Here is a 27,035-nt window from a genome sequence, read left to right on the forward strand (position 1 = left end):
CTGACTGGCCATAGTTTTCCCTTCACGTATTTCCACTTCCATTCTCCTGCAAAAGTCGGGAGGTGTTGTTTTGTGGGTCATTGCTATGCTTTCACCTTCACTTTTTATCGGAATTGATAAACTGATTGATTTGTTATGTTCAGTGCTAGTCAATTAAATATTAGCAAGTGCACATTTCATTTTATGTAGATTATTTAAAATATTTTGTATTATTGCAGTTACATTGTGAACACCGAGGCAGTAAATAGCATGATGCCTGCTCTGATAACTCTATAGAGATGTACAATCCTGTACTACAAAGGGCTTGTCAGTGTGTTGGCTTCTGATAAACCCTTAATTCACAGATCAGTCACTGAAACTGGCCTTCCTGGATCTAATTTCATCTTTACACCAGCACCTATAGGCACACGTACCTATAGAAACGCTAAAGCATCTGCTTCCATTTTTTTTTTTTTTTTCAAATACCATGTTATTTTTGGTCTAAATGTGGACTAACAATTCAGATCATGTAGAAGTGAAACTGCACTCAGTTTTAACTAAAATTATAGGACAGAACAGACAATTGTTAGGGCTTGCCCCGAGGAGGACTGCGCCTTTCACAGCAGAAAACATGTTTACTGTTGTCTTCTCCATTTTAAAGTCGCCGTGATAAAAATAGCCAATGATAATGTAATGTGTTGCACAAAATCTGACAGGAGATTATCTTGTAGGTTTATTGCGTTTTTGGGCTAATACCAAGGAACTAGTAGCTGCGTCTTGACTGCTGCTTTCTCACGCGAATGCATTATCAGTTTCCATGCAGCTTGCTCTTTTGTGCTAAATGAGCTCACTGATATTACTTCTATAGATAGATAGATGTGTGAAACCCAAACTCACATGCACAAAAAAGAAAATGCATCAACACAATGCATAACACAAACAACCCTAGCACATTGCAGGCTGGTGTGTTTAAATAGCATCATTCAGGGCGTTGATATATGCTTTTCCTTGCGCATGTTAAAATATGAGCATGCTAGCGCACCGCTCTCCTTCCTTTTAAGGCCATTTTCTGGGCCTTAGCTCACCGCCCTGCCAAGATTACACAAACACAAACACACAAACACACACACACACACACACACACACACACACACACACACACACACACACACACACACACACACACACACACACACACACACACACACACACACACACACACACACACACACACACACACACACACACACGAGAGGGAGAGCACTCAGAGCATCAATGCAGCTGGCTAACTAAAGCAGCACTGCAAACTGCCAGGCAAATCCTGCCAATGCCTTCTCATTCTGAACAAACATGCATACACAAACACACACTTGCACATGCACACACACACAACTCTGGCTCTATCATCAACTGAATTACCTCACGCACATGGTTAGTACTGCAGCTGGCTGAGGAGTTGAGGGCTGCTAAATATAAAGCACTACAAACACACATACACCCTCAGACACACACATGCATGCTACGTCTTTTTCACGGCTCTGTTTGTGCCTGAAAATGCATTTGCACACACCCCGATGAGACTGAGTTCTGCTTGCAGTGACCTTATAGATGGTGGCCACTAGGACAGCAGTCAACCTAGCTGCTCTGATTACTGGTTTGGGGATATCAGGGACTGGGTGTGCAAGCACATGCAGCCTTGCAGCTGGCCCCATCTGGAAATATTGCAGGGTTTAATGCCATGAGGTCTCATGTGGGGAACCAAGCATGCATTTGAGAAAAAAAAACACATCCTGCTGCACTGTGATTAGCTGTCAGCAAGCAAAGTCAGGGAAGGCAACCTGATATGTTTTGTTCCAAACTTCAAAATGCAAGGTAGTCACACTGATATATTTTACATGCGACAACTATACATTTTTTGATTGCTAAGTGGTTGTATTAATTGTGAAGTAATGAGTAGAAAAGCTGCGACTGGATCAAGCAAACCCCAAACAAACAGGAAATAGTGTGGGAGGCATATCTTCTCACTAAAGAGTAAAAGAAGACATGACTGTTACAGTTTCTTTAATGTAATTGTGCACAATGTGCCACAGTGGGAAAATGCTGAGATCCATTCATGTATAGAAATTACTGTATTATAAAGACGTGCAAGAGTAATCAGTAAGGCACTTACTAATCTTAATCTCTATTTACAATTCTGAACATTAACTCCATTTCCTCACTATTATCATCAGTGATAAACAAATGATGGAGTTGGACGTAGCGTAGTGCTGTTGCTACTCTGCACACAAAGCAAGAGCTGACATGATGCTCTGATTAGCTTTCATTAGACCAAACTGTGACTTAACTAATAATATCACTCTTTAGTGTTTGCAGCCTGATTAACACCAAAGCCTGTTCATCATTACAGCACGCTCTGTAGCTGCACATGAAAAATAAATCAATCACCGTAGGCAAAGGTGCGATGAAAACCGCCCATAAAACGAGCAGTTGTCTTAGGCAGTGATAAATGTCATCATGGCTTTTGTCTTGTTTTGTCATGTGGCAAACTGCACCAAGGAGAGCTTCTTAGATGCTGCAAAATACCATTTATGAAAACAAAACAAACGCAGGCAGAGACAAGAGATGATTTTTAAAAAGGATGGGGGGAAAACCCCTGTGAATAAAACAGCTGGAAACAGGAAATGACTTTGTGCCTTTGTGTGTACATGCTTGTGTTTGTGTGTGTTAATTTAGACTATGTGACACTGCTTGGCAACTTGTATTAACCAACCCTTTAAAGGCTTCTGTGGCTTTCCATCTAAGATCTACAGACTTATCTTGTACAGATATGACACACAAGATGAGGAACCTGCCAGTTGTTAAAGGTTTCAGTGCTGCGCATAGTTCTGAGAAGTTAAAAAAAAAAGTTTGCAAGAACTGCAAACACACAATCCTCTGAAACACAGTCCTACGAAAGCACCAAGAACAACTGTAACTAAAAATTCTTAGACATTGAATATGAAACGCGAGTGAAGTGTTCATGTGTTTGACTGCAATTTTTGCACTGTTTCTTTTTCTTATCTATTCCCGCACTGCCTTTATACTTTTTCTTTGGAGCTGCTGTAACGGTGAACTTTCCCCACTGTGGGATCAATAAAGTTTATCCTTATCCTTATACAGCTAAAATAAAAGTGTAAAACACAGTGTATATATTTCTAGTTTTGGATTTGCCTACGAGTAAACCAGCCCAAAATGACAACTGTGTATATTAGAACGTGACTACACAGCTCTACAGTGGGACTTATTTTGCACTTAACACTGCTGGATTACGCTTTTTTTTGCAAAGTCAAATCCAAACTCATCTACAGGCACATCCTCAAAGAATAGTTTTACTTCTTACAAGGATTCAGGATGTGCTTGCAGATGGACTGTGTCAGATTTGTGGTCGGTAACCCCTAAAAAACACTCCTCCCAGCATCCTTTAACAACTCCTGTATCTCAAGTTTTTGATCCATACATGCACATAAATGTAAAAAAAACTATCTGTGGTTCTAGGAGGGGTTACATCCTGATTCCCTGGCAAACAAATTCCAGCGTAGATGTGATATAGTGCACAAGATCGGTCTGCAGGGATTGCATGGTATCAATCTTCTCACCTCATTTTCAGAAAGCAAATAAATCATTTCTAGAAATGTTTGACTGCTCCTTTAATTTGTGATGTCAAGGCATATATTTCAAAGTAAGCTGTGTAACTGTCTAAACACTGTTACTGTGGCCTGTTGTCTTAGACACACCCTCCACTCACTCCATCTGTATTCAACAGAGACTGTAAGAAACCTATGACAGGTGTACTGTTCATACAAATACACACTTGAGTTATTGTTTAACTATTAAAAGTATGTACACAAAGTTATTGACATTAATGATGTTATTGCAAACATATGAATGCAACATATTGATTGCAGTGTCCACTGAAATGGGTGTGAAGGCTCACCAACTTCCGCTTTGTGACCAATGTTCGGAAGCTTTCTATTCTAAGTTATCGCATTTTCTTCGGAGTGGTAAGTGTAAGTGATATTTTTGTCATAAACAAAAATGTGTTACTTGTGTTATGTTCAGTTTTACAATATTTTAATTACTTTACAACAGTGTGCCTTCTTATGGGAGAAAAGATCTAACCTGAAAAAAGATTTTAACCTCAAGTGACTTCCTGGTTTAAAAAAAAAAAGCAAAAATGAATCTGAAAAGCCACTGTTGGTTTGTATTGGACAGCAAACTTTGTATGTAATGGATATAAAGTGTATATATGAGCATGTGTTTCTACCTTTGGAGGATCATAGAGCTCCAGCTGGTACCTCTCCCCTCCTCCTCTTCCTCCTCCTCCACCTTGAGCGTCTCTGATCCTCCTGACCAGCAGGCGGCAGCGTTGCCAGTGGGGCTGAGAGTCTGAGATAGTGTCATCCACCAGCAAGTACCTCAGTTGGCCCTCTTTACAGCGGCCGCTCACCTCTGACCTCCTCTGCCTCATGCTTCTGCTGCGTAACCAACGGAAACGATCCAGGAAGTGAGAGAAAACTCCAGTCATGGGCCGTTGCGAAGCAGCTAAAGGCGTGGCTTCAGAATTCAGACAAGAGGACGAGTGGGAGGAAGAGGAAGAGGACGACATCTCCTCGTTATTGGAGGAAATTCCGCCCACTCTGTCCCCATTATTTGGGGGGTTGTTGTTGTTGTTGGTGGGACTGGGGTTGACAGGAGACAGGTCCTGGGATGAACGAGGGCTAGGAAGGGGCCGTTTCTTTAAAAGTCGTCTTACGGTCTGCTGGATTTGGCTGACGGAGAAATGCGTGACGTCCGCATGTCCGAGGTTGGAGGCCGAGGAGTCAGAGGAGTACCGTTCAGACACCTGACGTCGATCTGTGCCAGAGATCTCCTCGTTGCTACGGCTACGAATCAGCAGGGACCCGCTGCCAAAACTGCGAGATGATGAGAAGGAGTTTCCTGCAGAGCATCTCAAAGGCTGCTCCTGCTCCCGACTCACCACCACCGGCTCCACTTTTGGTGACACGGTCAACGGAGCAGCTCCTCCACTTGGTCGGCCCGCCTCCCGATAGTCCTGTACCCCAGATAAAGATGTGATTCGCAATCGACCGATCACAGTCTGTGATGGAAGAGGTGAGGCCGCTGGAGGTGTGGAGGAAGCACTACCGGAAGCGGTAGAGCATGTGTTATGGCTGAGTGGAGTGCCATCTTTGTCGACCTCGCAGCAGAAGTGCTGTTGGAAGAGATCGGTGAATTGCTTGGAAAAGGTCTCCGGTGGGAGCACGTCATGTTGTGGCCGCTCTCTGGCGAAGCTTCGGTAATGTCCGGCCAGCTGCCGGGCTGCAGCGATGGCGTGCAGCTCACAGAACTCCCTCCAGCCTCGTGCGGGCGCTGCCACACCTGGGCCTCCTCCTGCTGTTGTGGTGTTGGCTGGATGGATAGTGTTACCATTCATTGCAGTAACCAGACTGGTTGAGAATCACTGCTGTGAGACAAAAGAGAAAGAACAGAAAGAGGAGAAGAGAAACGAATCATTGGAGAGGGGGAAGGGGTCAGCTTGGAGACAAGAGTTTAGAAAAAGAAAAGAGAAAAAGAAAGAGAGAAAACATGGAAGGACAAAAGAGAGATATGGAAATGTAATTAGATCAAGAAAATGTGGGGTATTATTCAAGAACATGAGCACTAAAGATGGATTTTGCAAAACAATCTCATCTTTTTTTTAACTACTTGAAAACTGGATGCAATTCAAACACTGAGAGAGGATAGTCAAAAGTCTGATTTTATCAGTGCTAAATCTTTAACAGCACAAACTGGATTACATGGTTCTTTAAAAAAAAATCTCCAGCAATGAACCATTCATAGAATATCTTAATAGATAAGGATGACCACAGTTCATGCAAAGGACAATCAGTTCACATTCAGTTTACAGAAAAATTACTGACTGAATCAAGAAAAAAAAAACTGCAAGTGCATGTATTGAGGAAATCCTATCCTGCAGTGAAGATGAATAAAATGAAGTGAAAAATGATGATAGTCAGTCATCAGTGGAGTCAATGAAGATGACTAAATCAGTTCCAAACTACACTGAGATGGATGACAAAGACTGAAGTGTTTTGAAATGAATGAAAACAGTAATAAGTCAATCAAACAGACTGTGAATGAGGACCTGACTGAGGAAGTACAGTTAGAATATTTCTCAATCAACCACGCTGCCAGCATGGCCATTTGTGTGTTTGGGTGTTTACATGTGACCCATTTCAATGTTCCTTCTGCTTTATTTTCTCCCAAGGTGTCAGTCATGGCTTGAGGCATGAAATTTGACATTATAAAGTAAGACCATTTAAACACCTAACCTGATTTGAACCAATTACTTGTATTTTGCCCACTTTGACATCAAAGTAAAGCTGTAACTAATGGGAGACTTCTGAACCTCTTAGCGTCATCTTGTCGACATTTTGGTTGTATTGTTGGTGTTTTAGTCTCTTGGCTACCAGGACATTCCCTCCCCCATTTCTCTAGGTGTTTTGGTGAGATTTCCCTTGCTTGAATTATGGCTGTAGTGTTTGGGTAGCCTTGGGCAGCCTCTCCTACTACACCATTTCTCTGCTACTTGTTATTCTCGGTTCTGTGCTTCGTTCTACTTCCCTGCTTCTGTTGATGCACAGTGATACAGCGTGTGCTCATTAGTTTTATGTCTGAAGGCTTTCTTTCTTTTATAAAAATCTGTGGGTTTGCTTATAATAATATGGACATAATTATAAAAGTTCTGATCTGTTTCACTTCACTGCACATGCTCTGACCTGTCCATCGCAGTTAACCAACATGCTATCAATATAATTAGACGGAGATAAGGCGGTGGTTTAAAAGTTAGTTCTAAAGAAAAGAGGAAGGATGCATTCCTAAGTACTCAATAAGAGCCCTACCCTTGTCTCGCTTTTCAAACACCCATGTGCTATTCTCTGATGTGTTTATACTTTGCTGACCCTGAGTACACTCAACCCATGGTTACAGAAGATTAGTATAAGTAAGAAGACACATTCAAAGAACCACAAGAGGTCTCAGCCGACACAAGAGTGGAGCTTCTGGGTTTGTACAAACAGAAAATAACTGATACAATAAGTGTGTTTACATGGACATGTGTGTCCCAGCTCTGCCCAGGTTTTATCCCACTTTTGAGAAAACCAAAGATGCTGGCTGGAGCACTGTCAGTACTGCACTACAATTACTGCCTCATAGTTGTAGGCCTCTGCTAAACAGTCAGGTTGCAGTTTACATACAATATATGCTGTGAAGACTCTGAAGTGTGAGTTCACTAAGAGAAGCAACAATATAGGTCCATCCATCCATCCATCCATCCATTATATATACACCGATTAATCCTCACTAAGGTCACCGGGGGGGCTGGAGTCTATTCCAGCTGATTTTGGGTGAAGGCAGGGGACACTATGGACAGGTTGCTAGTCTATCACAGGGCTACACAGAGAGACAAACAAGCACATTCACATTCACACCTATGGACAGTTTAGAATTATCAATTAACCTCAGCATGTTTTTGGACTGTGGGAAGAAGCCGGAGTACCCGGAGAAAACCCATGCATGCACGAGGTGAACATGCAAACTCCACACAGATCCCAGGCTCAGGCTGGGACGCAAACCATGCAAACCACAGAGCCACTGTGCGGCCCAACAATATATGTATGTGTTTAAATGCTCCGCCAATACAGGAGATTCTGATGACAGCAGACAGTGCTTCAAATACGGATGTTGCTGCACATAAAGTACAAATTCTAAACTGTGGATGTCTTACACACATGGTGAACACGGCAGCACAGAAAATCTACACAAGCAGGACACCTAAGATAATTCAGTACCCAACCAATTGTAAAATATGGTCACAATCCCTCCTTCTCTTGTTGAGTTATGGCATTGAAAAATGACCAAAAAAGTGAGTACCAAAATCTTAATAGTTTATTCTTTCATCCAAGTGAACATTTGTGCCAGATTCGAAAAAATTCCCTCAAGGAGTGTCAGAGATATTGCACACAAAAGAGGGGCAAATGGACAAACAACCAAAAAGCATAATGCATCTCGCCAAAACTTTCGCCACCGCAGAGGCATGAAAAGTTAAAGACATTTGCTCATTTAGACAAGACAAAAGTGTTGAAATGCTGACCTAGTCAAGTCTTTAGGACAAATGATACATCACATACAATGCACCAAACACACAGATGCAGTCTAATTATGTAAAGTTAAGCTTCGAGAAAAGTCTGAATAACGATTTCAAAACTGCAGGTCTGCAAGCTATTAGTCAGTAACTGGGATACTAGTATTCATTATGCCTATATGCAGAATCAGATTACTTTATGTTCACAAGTTAAATGTCTCATTCCAAATATGATCATAAATAGAAAAAGCCTCTACACACTGATGACACATTAAGTGTCATCAGTCGCAGATCTCCTTTCCAAAACACTGTGATGTAGCAAAACAAAGAACTTCTAATGTGCTTATATGTAGCTGTAACTTCATCCAGTTATAAAGTACAGAGTGATGGGATTATGCAGTTTAAAGACAAGCAATGGACCAGGGTACAATATCCCAGCTTGAAACACTTAAAAAAAGGAAAACATCGACGTCTAAAGAACCAGAAGGCGAGTAAAAACAAGACATCGGCATGCATTATATAACAACTACATTTCATTCTTTTACTGCTCTACACATGCTGTCCATAATGGGATTGCAGAACAACAGGTGAATACACCCATAGTAAGGCATAAATTGCAGTAGTACTAACAAGGGTTTATCATTTTGTGCCTAGAGTACGTACCATCTTGCTCCCGTGCAGCAGAGAAGCGTCTATTCTAAATACAGGAAGCATGAATGTATGTGTGCATATGGGTGTGTGTGGGTTGGTGTGGGGGGGCGTCACAGACCGTGGTCCAACAGATCACAGAAAACCACAAGAAACAAGAGGTGGGGGGTAGAGGGGGGTCGTTGTGGTCGGGCCAAACATGGAGCAACGTGTCTCGTTATCTCTCGGCTAACATCTCTCCGCCGTGTCCAAAGCGGCGACATTCGGAGATGAAAATTGGTAAAATCCTGACATCATATCTCTCAGTGAGGCTTCATTTTTTTTCCCCAAGTATCACCGAACATACCAGGGGACACATGCGTCAATGAGGCAGCGAGAACTTGGCTTCATGAAATATTGCGTCACTAAAGTTCCTGGATGTGTCCTGTCACAACAACTAATTCCCTTCCTGTAGTTTTCGGAGCATGCTCAGTGCATGCCCCCTCGTGCCCCTCCAGCTGGCCCCCCCAGAAGCCTGTTTCTATCTGCCTGGCCAGCCCAGCGATGACTCAGCACTGGCTGACTACAGAACATGCACACACACATGCACACACACACACACACACACACACACACACACACACACACACACACACACACACACACACACACACACACGCATGCAGACACACACTTCCTCTCACTGTGTCCCTCTGGGGGCTTGGCCGTCTCTGTTCCCAGGGTTTTCCCTTTCTTTCATCCTCTCTGTCCTCTGCTATGAGTATCTCCAGATGTGTTTGCATTCATGCTTCCTTTACTTTTACCTCAACTGAGAGGCACATTCAAGTTGTGAGGGAAAACAAAAAGGCCAATACTGTCTAGTGCCTCCTTTCTCTGTTCTTATCCAGGACCTCTAACCTCATCTTGGTGTTTTGTTATTGTATTATTGTTTTGCTAGACGGCCTTCAGCAGGAGATGACAGAAAAAAAACAGGCCAGTTCAAACACACTATCTTGCGAATTGAAAGACATTCCTGCACAACAGAGTCCAAGTTCCCGCATTCCTGCCTTTCTTCCTTCCTCACCTTACTCATCACTCCCTCCGCCTCCTCTTCCTCTACAATGCCTACATTCTTCTCTGTGACACACTCGTGCTGGTACAGTGATTGCTTTCTTCATCCCTCTCATGTGCTCTACAGAAATCTGGCACGACTCTTTTCCTGCACCGTTGACAAACACAGGCAGCCTGTGAAACTGCTGCACTGAGCAACTGTGGCCAAGTGACAAATGTCGACATCAGCCTCAGTTTTTTTTGGGAGACGCTGTCTAAATTCTTATTCTTCTGGTCGAAAAAAGTTGAATGCTACCGAGTGCATGACTGCGAAACTAATGATGCTGCAGCTCAACGACTGTTGTTGAAAAGAACAAACAGGCAGTGACATCTACCACACATTTGCCTTTTATTGGACAGACAAACGCGTCAAACCCACGAGAGAAAAAAATAGGAAAGCAGCTGGTGACAGGCATTTAGAGAAAACTAGTATAATCTCTTTTTTTCTGTACCTCTGACATGAGATCTACGAACTGGAAAAATAATTAGTTAATGAATCAAATTATCGAAACAATTTGCTAATAACCTAATTTTTTCAAGCATCATAATGTCTGTTAACCCTGATTGGAACTTTGCATTAGAGGGAAATTTAAATCAATCAAGATGTCGCTTTAGACTTACAGTTTTGCAATTTTGTAGTGATTATTTAGGACACTTAATAAGTAATGAAAATAATTGCTCTGATGCACTACTGCTGTGGATGTTAGGGATCAACTCAGCAATGTAGTTACTTTAAAATGAAGGTCACACTATGATACAAGATTGAGATGGGTTAAAAAGTCAGCTGTTTAGCCAAGTCTGGATAAAAGATATTAAATGGGTCACAGAAATCGGACCTTCCCTCATGACTGCTGCTCCAGAAGTACAACTAAACCTTTTTTTCACTGGGAACAGCCTCAAACTGACTTTGATCAAACAGGAAGGAAACAAGATGCGTGAAACACACTCATGAATTGAACTTGTTAGCACGGCTAACCTCATGATTATAATCAGCTCACTGAGTTGATTTGTAGCACAACACAACCTTGAACCAACCTCAAGACATGTCGGACGTGTGATGCTGCGGTACAACTCGTTCCCACTAAATGCCCAGACACCAAAATGGAAGCGACAGCAGTATGCCTACAGTAAACAATATCCTGGCTGTGGCCTACTGGGAGCAGGGCCAAAGGGAAATTTCCTTGAAACCAGCGTTACTTTTGAAATACACATACACTACCAACACAAACACTGTGCCATTAAGAGTTGAAAAACGAAGAGAGACGACATTCATTTTTGTGCAATACCAAGAAATGAAATTCTACAAAGATTGAGTGTTATACAGCATGTTGACAATTATCTGTGCTGCTGGTGGGAGCCTGACTGCAGGGAGGTCCTATTTATATCTCAAGGGTCTGGTATCAGCTCTTGCACAATACTGTGTGTTCCCTGTTGTCCCCAGTTGGAAACAGCTCATTTGATGCACTGAACACACACATGGGCACAGAAGTGGTCTCTCCGCTTCCAGGTCAAGTATTCATAGCAGGCAGCAACCACTACAGCTGCATGCTAATGTCAGTGTGGCTGAAGATGCAGAACTTCTAATGGCCACTAGATGCTGACTGCATATATGACAGAGATAATAATATAAATCTATCCGCCGCTTAATCCTGTTTAGGGTCGTGGGGGCGCTGGAGCCTATCCCAGCTGGCTTAACCACTGTTGGGTTAGAGGGAAGGCAGGGGACACCCTGGACAGGTCACTAGTCTATCACAGGGCTACACATAGAGACAATCACACTTACATTCACACCTACGGGAAATTTAGAATTGCCAATTAATCTCAGCATATCTTTGGACTGTGGGAGAAAGCCGGAGAACATGCAAACTACATGCAGAAAGATCCCAGGCCCAGGTCTGTACACGAACTAAGGATCTTCGAGGTATGAGGCCACGGTGCTAACTCCTGTTTTTTGCTCCTGTTTTTACAAACAGTGTCCTCAGTCTTTAAAGTCCTGCACCTCTATAAAAACATCTCAACCATAGCTAAAAGTAGAGAGAACTCAAACACGTCTGCTGTGCTGTATTACAGTTATAATTCCATAAATCATTAAAAAAAACTGAGGTTGAACTCCTATGAATATTTTTTTCACAAAAATTGCATGGAATTAACATGCACAACATTTTCAAGTGCCAATAAGTGTTACTAATGTAGGAAATTGTGGCTGCCTCTATAGACATTTTACTACTTTGTTTGCATTTTGAATTAGTTTTGATATGTGCTTGCTCTCTTCCAGTTTTGCACAGTTAGTTAGACAAACTAACCAATCTGAAAGTGTCCTCTTGGGGTCTAGAAATATCTCATAAGCATTTTTCACAGGTTTTTGTGGACGAATAAAGAAAAAAATGCAAATTGTAAACCTAAATCACTTTCACTGCAGGTGTGAGGGGAGTTATCCCATGTGCAAAGAAGTCGATTCAATTTCAAGATTCAAGGATCTCGAAACTGAATCTACTTTTTTGTGCAAAGAAGTAGACGTGATGAGATTATGAACTGGATGGATATAAAAGGGAATATTACCTGAGCTCCTGTCTCCCTCATAACTTGATGGCTTCTGACAGCAGAAGTGAACTAAACTCATTTTTAACTGTTAGCTGGACACAAAAGCAATATGAAGATGTCACCACAGGAAGTTTTGCACATTTTATGACATTTTAAAGACAAAGCAGTTAATTGACAAACCAGCAAAGCATCTGTTGGATTAATCAACATCAGAAATAATCATTAGTTGCCTCCTGGCTGCGACTAAATCTAGCATAACATGAGCAGACAGTACATCCAACCTTAAGTGTCCCTTGTAGAAAACTATGCATGACATCACAGACACTATCTCCATGTTTTTACAGTCACACTTACACACGCCTACACATCTCATTGTTTGATGAGTTAAACTCTTAACACCTACAAAGATGCAGATGTGTGAGCAACTAGTCTGAGAATGTGTGTACATGTACACCTCCATGTGCTGTTTGCTTGTTCATTACTGCAAAAATGCGATGTGCTCCTAACGCTCATATTCATTAAATAAAATGCAATTTACAGCAAACCACATCCGTCTGACCTTTATATAGCCCTGGCCTTATTACCCAGATCAGCCGGATCCAATCTATTGCTTATGACTCAATTAATCTGCATGGCATCAAGGCTCGCTGAGACATCAAACACTCCAGCTTTTCCCGTAAAAGCTGGAGTGGAAAAAATAAATACATTAGAAATAAACGCAGCAACATGTGCATCACAGGGTCTGGGATGAAAAACAGATTTTGTTACCACCTTTGAATTTTCATTGTCTGAATCACCGAATGAATCACAGAGCTACGGATAAATTTACAGAGCAGGGAGAGAGTACGGGATTGTACGAGTGCCGGAGTTTTATTTAAAAGGGGAGAGAGGAAGGAGAAGGCCGTGAGGAATCGAAAAAGAAAAGGAAGAGGAGGAGACAGAGAAACAAGAGTCACAAGGACAGAGAGAACAAGGGGATAACGAGAGAGCAGGCAGGAAGTGAGAATAACAGGCAGGAGAAAGGCAAGAGGAGAGGAGATGATGCCAGGTTTGTGGTAGAAGGTCCAGGTGGCAGAACAAGAGAGGAATAGAGACCAAAGGACCCCTGCTCTGCTCTGCTCTGCTCTGCTCTGCTCTGCCTGGGCAACAATCACGGCAACAGGAAGCCCTGCCCTGGCAAGCAGCGACCGGTGCACACATGCAAAGACACCATGCACACATGCACACACAGCAAACTGACATGCAGCCTGATGTCAGCGGTGGAAAGACTAGAATATCAAGCACAAGAGCTGTTAAAATATTTAACTGTGAGAATGAAGGAAATGCACAAGATCGAAAAACACAAGTGCCTCCTCTGAAAACTTCTCTTCTTGCATGTATTCACCATAAAAACACTAAGGTGGCAACATTTTATGAATTCCCCTTGTAAAGTCTGTTAATAGTGTCACGGTTGGGTAATCACATAACTAAATACTCGCTACAATAATTTGGGACAACTTATGTTTAACTTTTACAATTTCTAAGAACCGAGGACAGATGGAGGCTGCTGGTACACTTAATTTATAAGCACTTTTTCAAACACTACACTGCAAAGCAAAACAAAATTAAAAGAACAGTTGAACAACACAGTATGCTTGTTAGCTTTCTCCAAAAGTTAGATGTGATCAAACTAAAAACATGTGCATGTCTGCAAGCTAGCAGCCAGTTAGCTTTGTTTATTACTTGAAAACAGCAGAAAAGCTAACCAGACTTTGAGTAGCACTGCAACAAACTAGTTTTTATTTTAAAAAATGGTCATTTGGTGTACTGTTTGGTCCACGGATGTCCCGAGAAGCAGCTGGTACCAAGTCGGTGCCAAAATTCAGTTATTGGTACCAAGTAACAACACCAACACTGGGCTAAAGAACTAACACCTGTGGAATGATGGCGGTAAGTACAGCTGCACCAATGGGAGAGAATAAAAAACACGGCCAGACAAGAATCAAGATAGTTCCCATTTGTCTCAAATTAGCAGGGATACATGCAGCCAATAGCCAGTACACTAACAGTGTCACAGAGCACTTCAAAGAGGTAAGAAAAGCAAAGAGTTAAGTTTGTCAAACTTATCTAAGCAGTTCAAAGACAGGCATTCAGACGGCACATAGAAATCAAGTTGAGCAATTCTCAGTTGTTAAGTTTACATTAACAACATGTCATCAAAAAGTTCATATACTGAAATGCTTCACTTAGTTATCACACTGTGACAGAGCAAGGCTCCTCAAACAACATTCACAGAAGCTAATACAGATAGCTCATAATGTTCGCAGACTAATGTCCTTTAGTTTTCTGTCTGTAAACACATAACGTTGTACATGTGTAAATGTGTTAGTACAGTGTATGTTCGAAAATAAGGGTTTATCTTAAATAATATTCATTCCATTCATATTATTTTTAGAATCATGAATCATGGAATTTAAATGGTATTGGTAGTGACTACCACATTTCTGGTACCGTCACATCCCTAGTTTGGTCTGTAAAGTCAGAAAAAAGGATCAACCTATGTGGTTTTCTCACTGCCAATACTGAATTGTTACATGTATTTGGAACTCAAAACCTTGCAAAAATGCCTTTGTTTCTATAGATTACTGAAGATCACAGAGTAATGACAGAGAGATGCGGCTGCAATGGAGCCAAAGTAGTGCACTTGGTAGTAGCATCTGAAATTACATTACTAGCAAATGGTTAAAAATTAACAATACCAATAATTGGAAAAATACTGTATATCAGATCCAAAAATAGTCTGTTGATTACTAGTCAGGAAATATCACAATCACTTCCAATTAGTTTTCTGTCAGTCAAACAATACTGACTGCTTCAGTAATAAAGCATTACAAACTTAGGTAAAGTGTGCACATTTTTAAAATTGGGAAATAAAAAACTCGAAAGCAACATCATGATTGCGGTGGCTATAACAACATGCATTCTACCAAGCCTCATCTTTACCTGAACATAAACAAAACTAAAGCAAAATGCAAGACGGACATATATGAGCATAAACCCACAAGCCACTGTTCTGTTTTCAGGAGAAAAATGCCAGGAATTCCCACCAATACAGTCACTATTCAATATTGTTATGACAGACAAAAACAGCCTGCTCCACTGGTAGCCAGCACACCAGTTAACACGAACTGACACCATGTGACCTTTTTTCATCCCTTTCACTTCATGTTTTATACTTGAGTGCAAGTAGCTGCTATACATCAAGCAAGAGTGGCACAATATGACATTAGCTACATGCAAGTGAAAGGGATTTCTCACAATCTGCTGCCTGATATATCAGCTGTATAAAAGAAGAGGTCAACATGAAAAAGATCTACGGTTGTGGGGTTGGGACTGGCTGAGGCTCGGTATTCCTGTTTGTGTGAAGTGAGATGTGAAAGAGCTTTGATAATAAACAGAGCAGAAAGCGAGACGCACACAGCTTACATAATTGAAGAACATATTGTAAAGGAGGAAGTACCACTGAAACACGAGATAACTTCGGCTTTAACTTCCCAGAGCCTGAGGAAAGCGTCAGCTGATTCAGGGTAAAACAAGAGAGGGAGAGCCTGCAGCTACAAGGCGACTAAACACAGCTGGAGTCTATTACAAAAAAAACCCAAAAAACATGTGTATCTGTAGATGCATAGGTATCACAAAGATATGGACATGTTTAGTTTGCTTGTAAACCCTATGCTAAAAGCTAAAATACGTGCAATTGTTGCTAGATGAGAAGAAATAGTCAGAAACCTTTTGTGTAACACATTATGTAAAAACAAGTACTGACATTACACAAAAAAGCTAAGGGGAGAGAACAACCTTTAATCATCTGTGTTTGGCATTTACTGGCACTTTTACAAAGAAAAGCAGTAGGAAACACTACAGAGGGTGACTTTTTTGTTTTTAAAAAAACATTTTGCTTTTAATATTCTGCATCTTAAAACTGCAACTATCTTTAAACAAAAGACAACAGCAAGCAGTAAAGTGGTGAAATTGTGTGTTGCCGTTTCTTGTTCTACATTTATGTAAAATACTATTGGGTGCACAGGGTTTTTGTTTAGGCTAGAGTATTCTCTACTTCAGTCCTACATTCCCACAACAATAACACAATGCTGCTATTCTTAAGGCACACAAAAATAAAGCCCAGCCACTTTCTGGTTATTTCCTGTGGTCTGGGAATGGAGGCAGGTTGGGAAAGTAGCAAAATTAAAGGCTGCATCTATGACGATAACAAGGCTTTCAGTACTGTAATGGAAAACAAACCTGGGGTTTACCTGAAAAGAAAAAAGTATACATGATAATTATGTGTCCAGTAAGTCCCAATAACCTTGTAAAATTCTGACTAACAAGCATCCCTCCAGCTGTCCGGCATCCTACCAATGACTAATACAAAACATCTTTGTGCAGCGTGCAGTCTATCATTATCCTGCACAGACAGACCCTGGCATGTCAAGGAAATACTAAAATATAGGGCTCCCATAATGACAGGCAGAAAATGAAAAGAGGGGTTAAGTTTTGGCTCGGGCTGTATGGAGTGATGTGTGAAGAGGGGAGACTCAGGGAATGAGGTCAGCACCGACTGTCAGGCATCACAGACACTAGAGGCCTCAGAGCTGACGAACTACAACTGATCTGTAATATACCACTCAATCACAGCTGGGGAAAAGTCAGGCCAATTTATCATTTTCAATCTTAATCAAACCTCACTAAATCACAAAGGAACAAAAACCGTGGAAGTAGACACACTCATGCTTTCTCAAACTAAATAATAAATAATACCAGATATAAAGTGTTCTACAAGTACTTCACAACAAAGAAATAAGGAAGCAAATTATTCAGCTGCCTCTCCAAAGAGTGTCTTGTCTTAAAGACAAAGTCCAACTTCACTGGCTAGAGCTAGTGACGGTTGTCCCGGGTGATAAAACAACATTTATATGACATGATACAAAACAACACTTAACCTTATAAACAAAAATAAGGAAATAGTTCAATAGAATGTTCAGACGTTTCATGTCAATGCATCAGATGGTAACAGTCACAAAAGCACATAAACCTAAAGTTTGGTTGCAAAAACAAAACAGAAAGACATTGACAGAATTATTTAAAATAGAAACACAGGAAATCCACAGCTTGGACAAGCTAGACCAGACCTGGGCATCCTACGGCCCACAGGCCACATCCGGCCCGCCGAATGACCCTGACTGGCCCGTATGAGGTCACTGGAAAATATTAAAAATCAGTGCAAATATATTTCATCACAATACATGCAAACAATACGCCCGCACTGCTTTTATTTTGAAAGATCTGCTAAGTTAACGTTTTTTCGCGCGTGCTTTCCATAGTTAGCATAAGGTTTATGCGCTGATTGGTTTGTTGGTCAGCTTCAGCCCGGGAAGATGTCAGCTAACGACAAAAAAAGAAAGATTGATTCCGAATGCAGAGTTTTTAACAATGCACGGACTTCCAAGTATTTCTTCACTGAAGTCAGAGGTAAATCTGTGGGCTAGTTTGTGGCGAACAGATCGCGGTGCTCAAGGATTATAATCTGAATCGACATTACGAGACCAAACATGGCGGAGAAGTACAAACATTTGACTGATGCAGAGCGGGGAGAATGTCTGAAGGTTTGTTAGCTGAACTGCTAAAGCAGCAATGACTTTGTTTTACCAAAGCTCACATCAAGGGATGCAGCAGTCAAGACGAGTTTTGTTATATCCTACAAAATCGCCAAAAACAGTAAGCCATTCCCTGATGGAGAGTTTATAAAAGAATGTCTGGTGGACTCTGCAGCGTTTATATGCCCGGAGAAGAAAGGAGCGTTCGTTAATGTGACCCTTTCCAGGCGAACCGTAACGAGGCGGGTGGAGAGCATCGCCGAAAATCTGGAGCTTCAGCTGCACAACAAAGTGGACGATTTTGACGTTTTCTCCTTGGCTCTGGACGAGAGCTGTGATGTCCGTGACACAGCCCAGTTACTCATCTTTGTACGTGGACTAACAAAAAACCTTTGAGATGACGGAGGAGCTGGCAGCTGTGCAGCCAATGAAAGGAACCACGACGGTGAGTGATTTGTACACTGAGGTAAATACATGCGAGCTGGGACTAAAATGGGAGAATTTGGTTGGTGTTACAGCCGATGGCTGTCCAAATTTGACAGGGAAAAATGTTGGACTTTTGAAACGGATGCAAGATAAAGTGACAGAAATAAACCCAGAACAAAAACTGATATTTTTGCATTGTATTATACATCAGGAGGTGCTGTGTAAGTCAGTGCTAAAAATCAACCACGTGACTGATGTTGTAGCTAAAGTAGTTAACTTCATCAGGGCAAGAGCATTGAATTACAGTTTGTTGTCTTTTTGGAGGAGATGATAGTGGTGAACATGGTGACCTTGGTTACCAGACAGCTGTCAGATGGCTCAGCCTAGACAAGGTGCTTAAACGAGTTTGGGATCTGAGAGCAGAGATTCAAGAGTTGGGCATTGTACATCATTGTATTGTGTAATTTACTGTTTTTATTGAGATATATATTGAGCAGAGCTTTTAAGTGTACTGGTCCGGCCCTTAACAACCGTCAAAGTTTCTCATGTGGCGCCATATGAAAATTAATTGCCCACCCCTGAGCTAGACAAAGAAAATGTACAATATCTTTGACTGAAATATTAAATTAAGGGGTTCACTGATTATAAAAACTGCTGCTTCTTTGCTTATTGATGTAATCACAAGTGTATAATCATTTTCAGTAACATTAAATTATTCTTTTCCCTAAAGCCAAGAACTGCAAATTAATTCTAAAAAGCATTTTATTTATGAAACAACTCATGTTTTTTTTTTTTTGTATTTTTATTGTACAATTATAAAAAAAAAAAAAACTAGACCTGACTGTTTGAAAAGCTCAGAATTTGAAAACTGGCACCATGCAGTGAACTGCCCTGCACAAATCTGTCTGGTCAGTGTTCTGTGTACACTGTGAAAATACAGAGCAATTGAACATAGACACAGAAATGTTTCCACACTTTGAGTTCCTGCAAAATAAACAATGACTGGTGTGCATATTAAAGAACATTAAACGCGCACACACTGAATAACTTAGCAGTTTAAGTCTGTTTCTCGGCTACAAAGCCATCCAAAGCTGACCTCAACTTCTTACTGGAACCCCTAAACACAGGATTAGTTTCTGAAAAGCTGACAACAACAATCCATCCTTCACAACTCGGTCAAGTCAAATCAATACAATTCAGCCAATTCAAGCATTTAAAACTCCAATGTTCCAGCTGGGGAGAGTGCGACAGACAACTCTGTCTGAAATCCACAAGCACTTTATGAATGACTCATCCCTACTTGTAATGTGTTTCTGATTCATTGTGAATTGTGTAGAAGCATGGTAATATTTAAGATGTGTGATACTATACTGTGTGCGTGTTTGTGTGTACTGTGACTGTGTGTGACTATGTGAGCGTTGTTTAGGGGATTTGGCCGAGAGATAATTGACTCCTTCAGTCACTGATCGGCTGTGAATCATCTGACTTCCTGGAAAGCTAATTCAGGCATTATAAACTTTTCCACATTGGGAATCATGAGGAGCCAACTGAGTTTCAGTGTTCGCTCTTACAAAATACCTCTTTCTGGTGCACAAACATTACAAAAGAATCCTGTTTTTCTGCAGAGATAGCAAATTCTGTGCTTGTGTTGGGACGAAACTTGTGTGACATGATGCAAATTGGGTATTTTGCGTGAGAATGTGACCCTACTTTCACTTCAGCTGAGACATGACTCCCATTTCTGCGAAACACGTCAACAGAAAGCTATTTGGTATGTGTATTTATGTAAGTCTTACTTTTATGATCAACTTATAACAATTGTTTGGTTATTAACTGTCAGTAAGGAAAAAAAGCAACAAATCTTCACATTAGAGGACCTAAAACTATTCAGTATTTGCCATTTCTACTTGGAAAATGCAATCAAACAATTAGCAAAATAGTTGCAGATATAATTGCATTAGCTCTGTACTGTGCATTTGTGGAATGTCAAGGAACTAGTCATGACACAAAAGCAAACATTCAGGCTGTTTTCTGACGTAAGATCGGACAACTTCAGAAAAGTAACAAAACTCTTCACCCCATCATACATCCTCCCAGTGTACACATGCACCCACACAATAACACATTAACGTCTGCAAATGCAGAACCTACAAGTGCACACATGTTTCAGGCAACATCCTCATACTGCTGCAGCTAAATGGGGCCTATAATCAACATTCTTCCGACAACAAGAACAGGGGCACATTGGGGTAAACATGCGCAAATACACACACACAGTCTCTAATTATTGCTGCTTTGGGGAAAAAAAACCTCACAGGCACGCATGTGTATCCCCCCAAAACACTTGCACAAACACATTCACACACAGGCAAGAACTTAACTGTATTGTATGTGTGCGTGTTTGTGGTGAGAATCCACAGCTAAAGCTGAGATTTTAGACGTCGGTGGTTGAGTTTCTGTGCAAGTCAGGTTACATAAACACACACCAGCTGCTCAGTAATGTACGTGTTAGTAAGGTCTCCATTGTCACCAGGAAAAAGCTTAGTTTTTCTTCTATTTTGTGCCCTGATTTGCGTCTCCTGTCTCTCTCTGTCATTTTCTGTTGCAGAATCTGACTCCTGTCTGCATGCCAGGTCATCTCCCATGTCTCTGCTCTTTCTCCTTTGCATCCGCCTCCTTCCTCTCTCCTCCCCTCCCCACAGGGCCACTGTGGGTCAGACCTCTCTCGTAGTCTCATCAGTGGATTTCTTAAAACCCCTGGGGGAAGCGGAAGAGCTGGTGTCCAATCATATCTCAGTTAAAGACATGGGACCATGACATTGTCTGATCTATGGCTGATAGCCAAGGCTGCAGGATTCACTACTTCTTCCTTCATTTTTCTGTCTACACAATCTATGCACTATGCTTGAAAAACCTGCTGAAAAACTACTTATAATGTCTGAATTCCAAGAAGCTGTACACTTGTCTTTCAAGGAAATGTCTCAGAGTGCTTCCAAGATAATATTGTCTTGTGGTGCATAAAATCTCAAGCCAAGTAATCATGTCATGTTGGAGAAAGTCATGTTATAATCACGCTGAACAATGTCATGCCCTTCTCTGGGGAGAGTCCAACATTTTTTGGTGACGAAAATGCAAAGCAGAGTTACTACTATACAAGCAGAGTTACAATATTCAGATGGTCTGTCAACAGTTGTTGTATTTTTTAGGTTTTACTGTGCAGAATAGGGCTTCTCTAGTCCATACCAGAGTGAGCAAAAGAGAAGTGAAGACAGAACCAAAACATCCCAGTTTCAGTAATCAAGGAAATCTGTAGGGAGGTTAACACTTTTCTGAAAATTATCAGGATCATTTGTGGCTGCACGAGCTGATTAGGAATCTGGAAATCCACCAAACCTTTTAAAATTACAGACAGCATTTTGCCTGTTGTGCTTAAGTGACTAAAGGCGTGACAAATGTCACATCTAAATGACTGAATCATCAAAGAATGCAAACCTCAGCTGGGTGCCGGGATTACTGCAGATGGTAAAAATACATATCTACACACACCACATTACCCTGTGAGTGTGTTTCCATACGTCTTACATCATATACACTATTAAAGAAGGCCTAGCCAGATTAAAAGCCTAATACATGACACAGTGGAATGGTGGATGGTCGACACGATTAATTTGTCAACCATCAGAGATTACCGTTTGCACAACAGCAGTTATTTAATTGTATTTTGGCCATTGTGGGTAATAGTCATTATACATAATATTCTATAGAATTTCAGAGTATTGTATGTCTCCTAAGTGGTTTGGTATTGATGATGCGTTAATGTGTAAGCAGCATTTCAGTGTTGTAGCTTGCTGAGCTGGAGCAAATTTTAACTTTATATAGTGTTGGATAGTTAAACCTACATTAAAGCACTTTTTCTGCAGGTAACTAGCAGCTAAGTTGTCAAATAAATGAGTACACAAAAGATCTCAAAATGAGCTGACAAAATGTGTTTGGAAGTAGAGCCTAAATGATGTATTGATTGATAAAGTTTTTCATTATAAGCTGATAAGAAAACTTTTTTTACAGAACAGAACGCAGAAAAAGATACTTGGGGTATTTTAGAAATTGTGTCATCACATAGTTTGCTCCAGCTAAGTGGCTCTGACTCCACTGTTTACACAAAACCCCTGTCTGCAGTACATGTAGCAGAGTAAGTATCACAATTAAGCAGATTTTAGTGCGGAGTCCACCGGAGTCTTGCTAACTAGTTGGTGAAATAAACTGTAAAGGTAATCTGCAGTGCACCAACCTGTACTTACACACATATTAGCACTTCTATGTCTGTGAGAGGCCGCATGAAGCATTCCTTTGACCCTTAACCATCGCAACCAAACACTTGACCCTAAAGCCAAGTCGTAACCCCTCAGTGTCCTCACTTCTGAAGCTGAAACTGATCCTAACAAAAACAGACCAGAGCCACAAAAAGAAGTGAATCCCCTCCAAAACACACACACCAACACCGAAATTATGGCTTTGATTTACTGACACACAACAACACTGGAGTGAAACCAAGTCGCTGCTCCGCAAACGTTCCTGCTCTTCATCCAGCAGTCGAGAGGAACGACCACCGACCCGAACACAGGGATGTTCAGTAGAGCAGCGCAACCGGCAGCGGCGCTCACATTTCAAACACGTATTTTTTTTTGAGAGAAATGCTGCCAAGAAACTTATTTCAACTTTTTAAACTACTCTCATTCCTGTCTGCAGCACATGTAGCACACCACATATCACAACTGGTGCAGAGTCAAGTGATGTCTGACTAACTTATTTGTAAAATAACAATTTAATAGCAACCTTCCCTTCAATTTTCCCTTTCCCAACATAATTCTGTCCCTGACAATCGTCATGTTGCTCATCTTTATGACATCTATTTGCTGTCTGAAAATGCTGCACAGCGACTTATTTAACACCTGACTCCATGTTTGGCAAATAAACATGATATATGAAGAAGAAGAAGAGCAGATCTGTCTCCATTGTTTGCACTACTGCCATCCCATTCAGCAGCACATGTAGCAGAGTACATACAAAGTCATGCACTACCTTGCAAAATAAACTGTGGTAAAAGTTTCTTATTTAAAGGCGTAGCTCCATGTTTGGCAAATTAACACAAAATATTACACATAGCTTGTCCAGAAGAGCAACTCTGTCTCCATTGTTTGTGCTACTGCCATCCTTGTTGGCAGCACATGCAGCAGAGAACATATGAACAGATGAACAGATGGTGGTGTGGCGCTAAGTGGTGTCTTGCTAACTACTTTGTAAAATAAACTGTGAGAAAGTTTACCATTCAGAGGTCTGGGTATGTGTTTGGAAAAATAATAATTACTACACAACCCCACTGTTTAAACTACTGTCATTGATGTCTGCAGCACATGTAGCAGAGAACATATCACAGCTGGGCAGGCGGCGGTGCGGAGTCAAGTGGTGACAAACTGTAGGAAAGTTTATTACTTAAGGGTCTGGCTCTATGCTTGGAAAATGAACATTAATCACTTGCACAGTTGCTTCAACTTCATTGTTCAAGCTACCCTCATCCCTGTCTGCAGCACATGCAGCAGGATATATATGGAGTCATGCAGTGTCTTGCTAACTAGTTTGTGAAGTAAACTGCAGTAGAGTTAATAAACAATGTCCCCATCCCTTGTGTTCATCAATATCACATCTGTTTGCTGTGTGCACACTTTTATTTATGCTGCAGTCACTGCATGTTGGGCAAATGAACATAAACTATGACAAATAAGTTTTAGTATTGCGTCATCACCATGGTGACCACCGCTGATAAATTTGCGCCAAATGGTGGTTAAAAAATGCACATACACTTAACTGCTAAAGCACGTGTTGTGTACACAGACTATGACAACTATGCTCGCTGATAGACTGAAAGCACTGCTTCGTGATTTGACAGGACTCTGTTTTAAAGTTAGAAATGTAGTTTTAGGGCCATAAATAAATAAATAAACAAATCTGCGCCAGCACCGAGAGGCAGGACCCTTTAAACTCCACAAGAGCACACTTTTTTTCGACGGTTATATTTATAGAAAAAAAGTGTAATTTCGGGCTGCAGCTTTGTCCACATTGCCGCTGCTTCTAGTTTCTCAACTTTCTGTATTCGTGCCCGTGTGGTCAAATGGAGAGTTTAGGGATGTAAAAAAGCAGTTTTAAAGCAGAAAGGAGCAGAAGTTGACGGGGTCTTAACAACATACTCACGTTCTCCGTTATCTCGGACGGGCACCCACCGCAGCACGACGACTAACCAACAAGTTGGACTTCGCATAACGGAAATGTGCTGAGAAGTAAATTAAGTCTAAACACTGTCGGCGGGCGACAGCAGGAGCTGGACCTGAGATGAGAAGCTGCACGCCGAAAAGCCCGTCGTTTTCTCTCTCATTGTGGCTGCATGGGACTGCTCCTCCGCAGAAAAAGAGGAAAGAAAACTTTCAGCCACGAAACTTGACGCGGAATAAAAAGTGGCGAGTCCTCGTTTCCGCTGTCAAAAAAAAAAAGAACTGCGTCAATGTAGCGGAAAATTAAAGCCCGCTTCCGCCATTGTCTCTTCAAAATAAGAGCTCGTAAGCACCAGAAACCAAAGGTCACAGTTATAACGTGCAAAATACACTTAACTTTATAGCTATGGTGAGAGTAAATGGAGAGAGTAAATAATGTCTAGTGATAGCAAAGGTTTGTCTTTGTGAAACTTAAACGTTTCTTGTAGCTGAATACTTGTGATTAGAATTTTTTTAAATTTTAGTATGGCACATAAAACCTTTAAATTTTGCTACACTGAAAAAACGATTTTTAAATGAACAATTTACTATCAATTTCCCCAAGAAACTATGTCTTTTGCATTTATCTTATATGTTTTAATCACAGACAGCACAGCTAAAATAGAGACGTGACGAAAGTTGTCTTTGCAAACTGCAATCAGTTTTTGTCTTCATGCTGGTTTAGTACCAGAAAGTGAGTCTCTGCCAAATAGTGAATCCCACATGTATGTAGGCAAAGTTCCTTGTGCAAAATCATAATTTAATTAAAAAACTACTACAATAAACAGTGACCAGAAATTTAGACTCCCCTGTGTAATGAAATGCAGTCTAAATGCATTTCTGAACATTTGTGACAGAACTGATTTTAATCTACGATATGACTGTACTTTGTGGTGTTGGGTTGTCATCAAAATGACTTGATTTAGTTTGTGAGGGCTATATTTTAAACTTTAGGGAAATATCGGGTAAGACGCCGCTCTGAAGTAAGAACCCCCCTCCCCAAAAACTCCCCTGCTGACTGATCATTATTGTTAGATAATATGCATTTGCATGCAAGTAACGTCTTAGAAATACACACTTTGCTGTGACCATAGACATAAAGCGCTGCATATTTGCAAGTTCTGATCGCTAAATCCAGATGAAAGCAGCTGTACATGGATATAAAGTGGGTGATGTAGCTTTAACAATACGGGCGCAATCAGTTTTTGGCAGACAATCACTTTTTGGCATGACACCTGATACTCACTTGAGAGGCTGAGGGTAAAAAATGAGAACTGGATCCTGAATGACATTAATGGATGAAGTATTCTGGTATGTAGCAATCCCACAATTTCAAAAATATAATCAAAATGTGATTTGAACTCCCTCTCTGGTCTTTTATTTAACCCCTAAACCTCATCTCTGTGTATCAAAGTTACATATTTGAAGTATTTCCTGTGAAAATGTGTATTCGCTTTTTAATGAGTACTTTTATGTTGAAATTCCCAGTCAGGATGCACTTCCCGTGTTGTTTGAGGTTTTGTGCTGCAGCCAGCAGCCCTGTGGACAAGTACAGTGTGTGCAATGTACAGAAATTGTCCAGACTAGAGCAAGAACTCTTTTCAAATATTGCTGTTTGTTTTGGTACCTGTAGTATACAGATGTTTATCAATCTATAAACAGACATGTATAAAACAACATCTGTATTTTATGTCGCATAGGCATCTTTTGATAGCAACTTCTTAAATTGGCAGAGAAAAACTTGAGTGGCGTAAACATGCTTGCTGCAAATGCAACTTTACAGGTCTGCACCATACTGGCAAAGACAGAACTTAAAACGTCACATTTATGTTCTGTATTTCTAATGTTACCACCAAAAACAACAAAGGAAATTAAAACAGTTTAGGTGGGTCTCTGTTGGAAAATTCCTCTTTTTCACTCTCTGGAGACCTAAAATCCATTTTTATTTTAATCCATATTTTATTTGCTGCCAGGTGGTTATTTTTATTACCTGTCCTGCCAGGTGTGAGGCGCTGATAGCCCTGAAGTCAAACTCTACAGTGTAAAATTGTTGCACAGTGACACCTGGTGAGAAACAGGCTGCAGAGCACCAGGAATGAGTGCATGAATTCAGAGCTACACTGTGATGTTCTCTCTGAAAAACCACAATGTAAAACGAAAATATAATGCCCTAACAATCCATCAGACTGACTAAAAGCTCTCTGCAGCTCAAAAACGACCAGAAATATCACACAA

At 41.0% G+C, this 27,035-nt stretch overlaps 1 protein-coding gene across 3 annotated transcripts in view; it reads right to left on the reverse strand.

The window, feature by feature from the left end:
* sh2b3 (SH2B adaptor protein 3) overlaps positions 1 to 25,025 on the reverse strand; it is a 61,766-nt gene extending 36,741 nt beyond the window's left edge. The window contains exons 1-2 of one of the 3 annotated variants that reach the window (XM_023264456.3): positions 24,745 to 25,025; positions 4,283 to 5,479 (exon numbers count right to left, since the gene is read on the reverse strand). In XM_023264456.3, coding sequence (XP_023120224.1) covers positions 4,283 to 5,452 — 1,170 coding nt within the window. In that variant the 5' untranslated portion in view covers positions 5,453 to 5,479; positions 24,745 to 25,025. Of the gene's footprint in view, positions 1 to 4,282; positions 5,483 to 24,740 lie in introns of all 3 variants that reach the window. The other 2 variants (XM_023264458.3, XM_023264457.3) reach the window with 2 other exon arrangements.
* Between the last annotated feature and the right edge of the window lie 2,010 nt (positions 25,026 to 27,035).

Source organism: Amphiprion ocellaris, chromosome 6, assembly GCF_022539595.1.
Source record: "Amphiprion ocellaris isolate individual 3 ecotype Okinawa chromosome 6, ASM2253959v1, whole genome shotgun sequence".
Classification (NCBI taxonomy): domain Eukaryota; kingdom Metazoa; phylum Chordata; class Actinopteri; family Pomacentridae; genus Amphiprion; species Amphiprion ocellaris.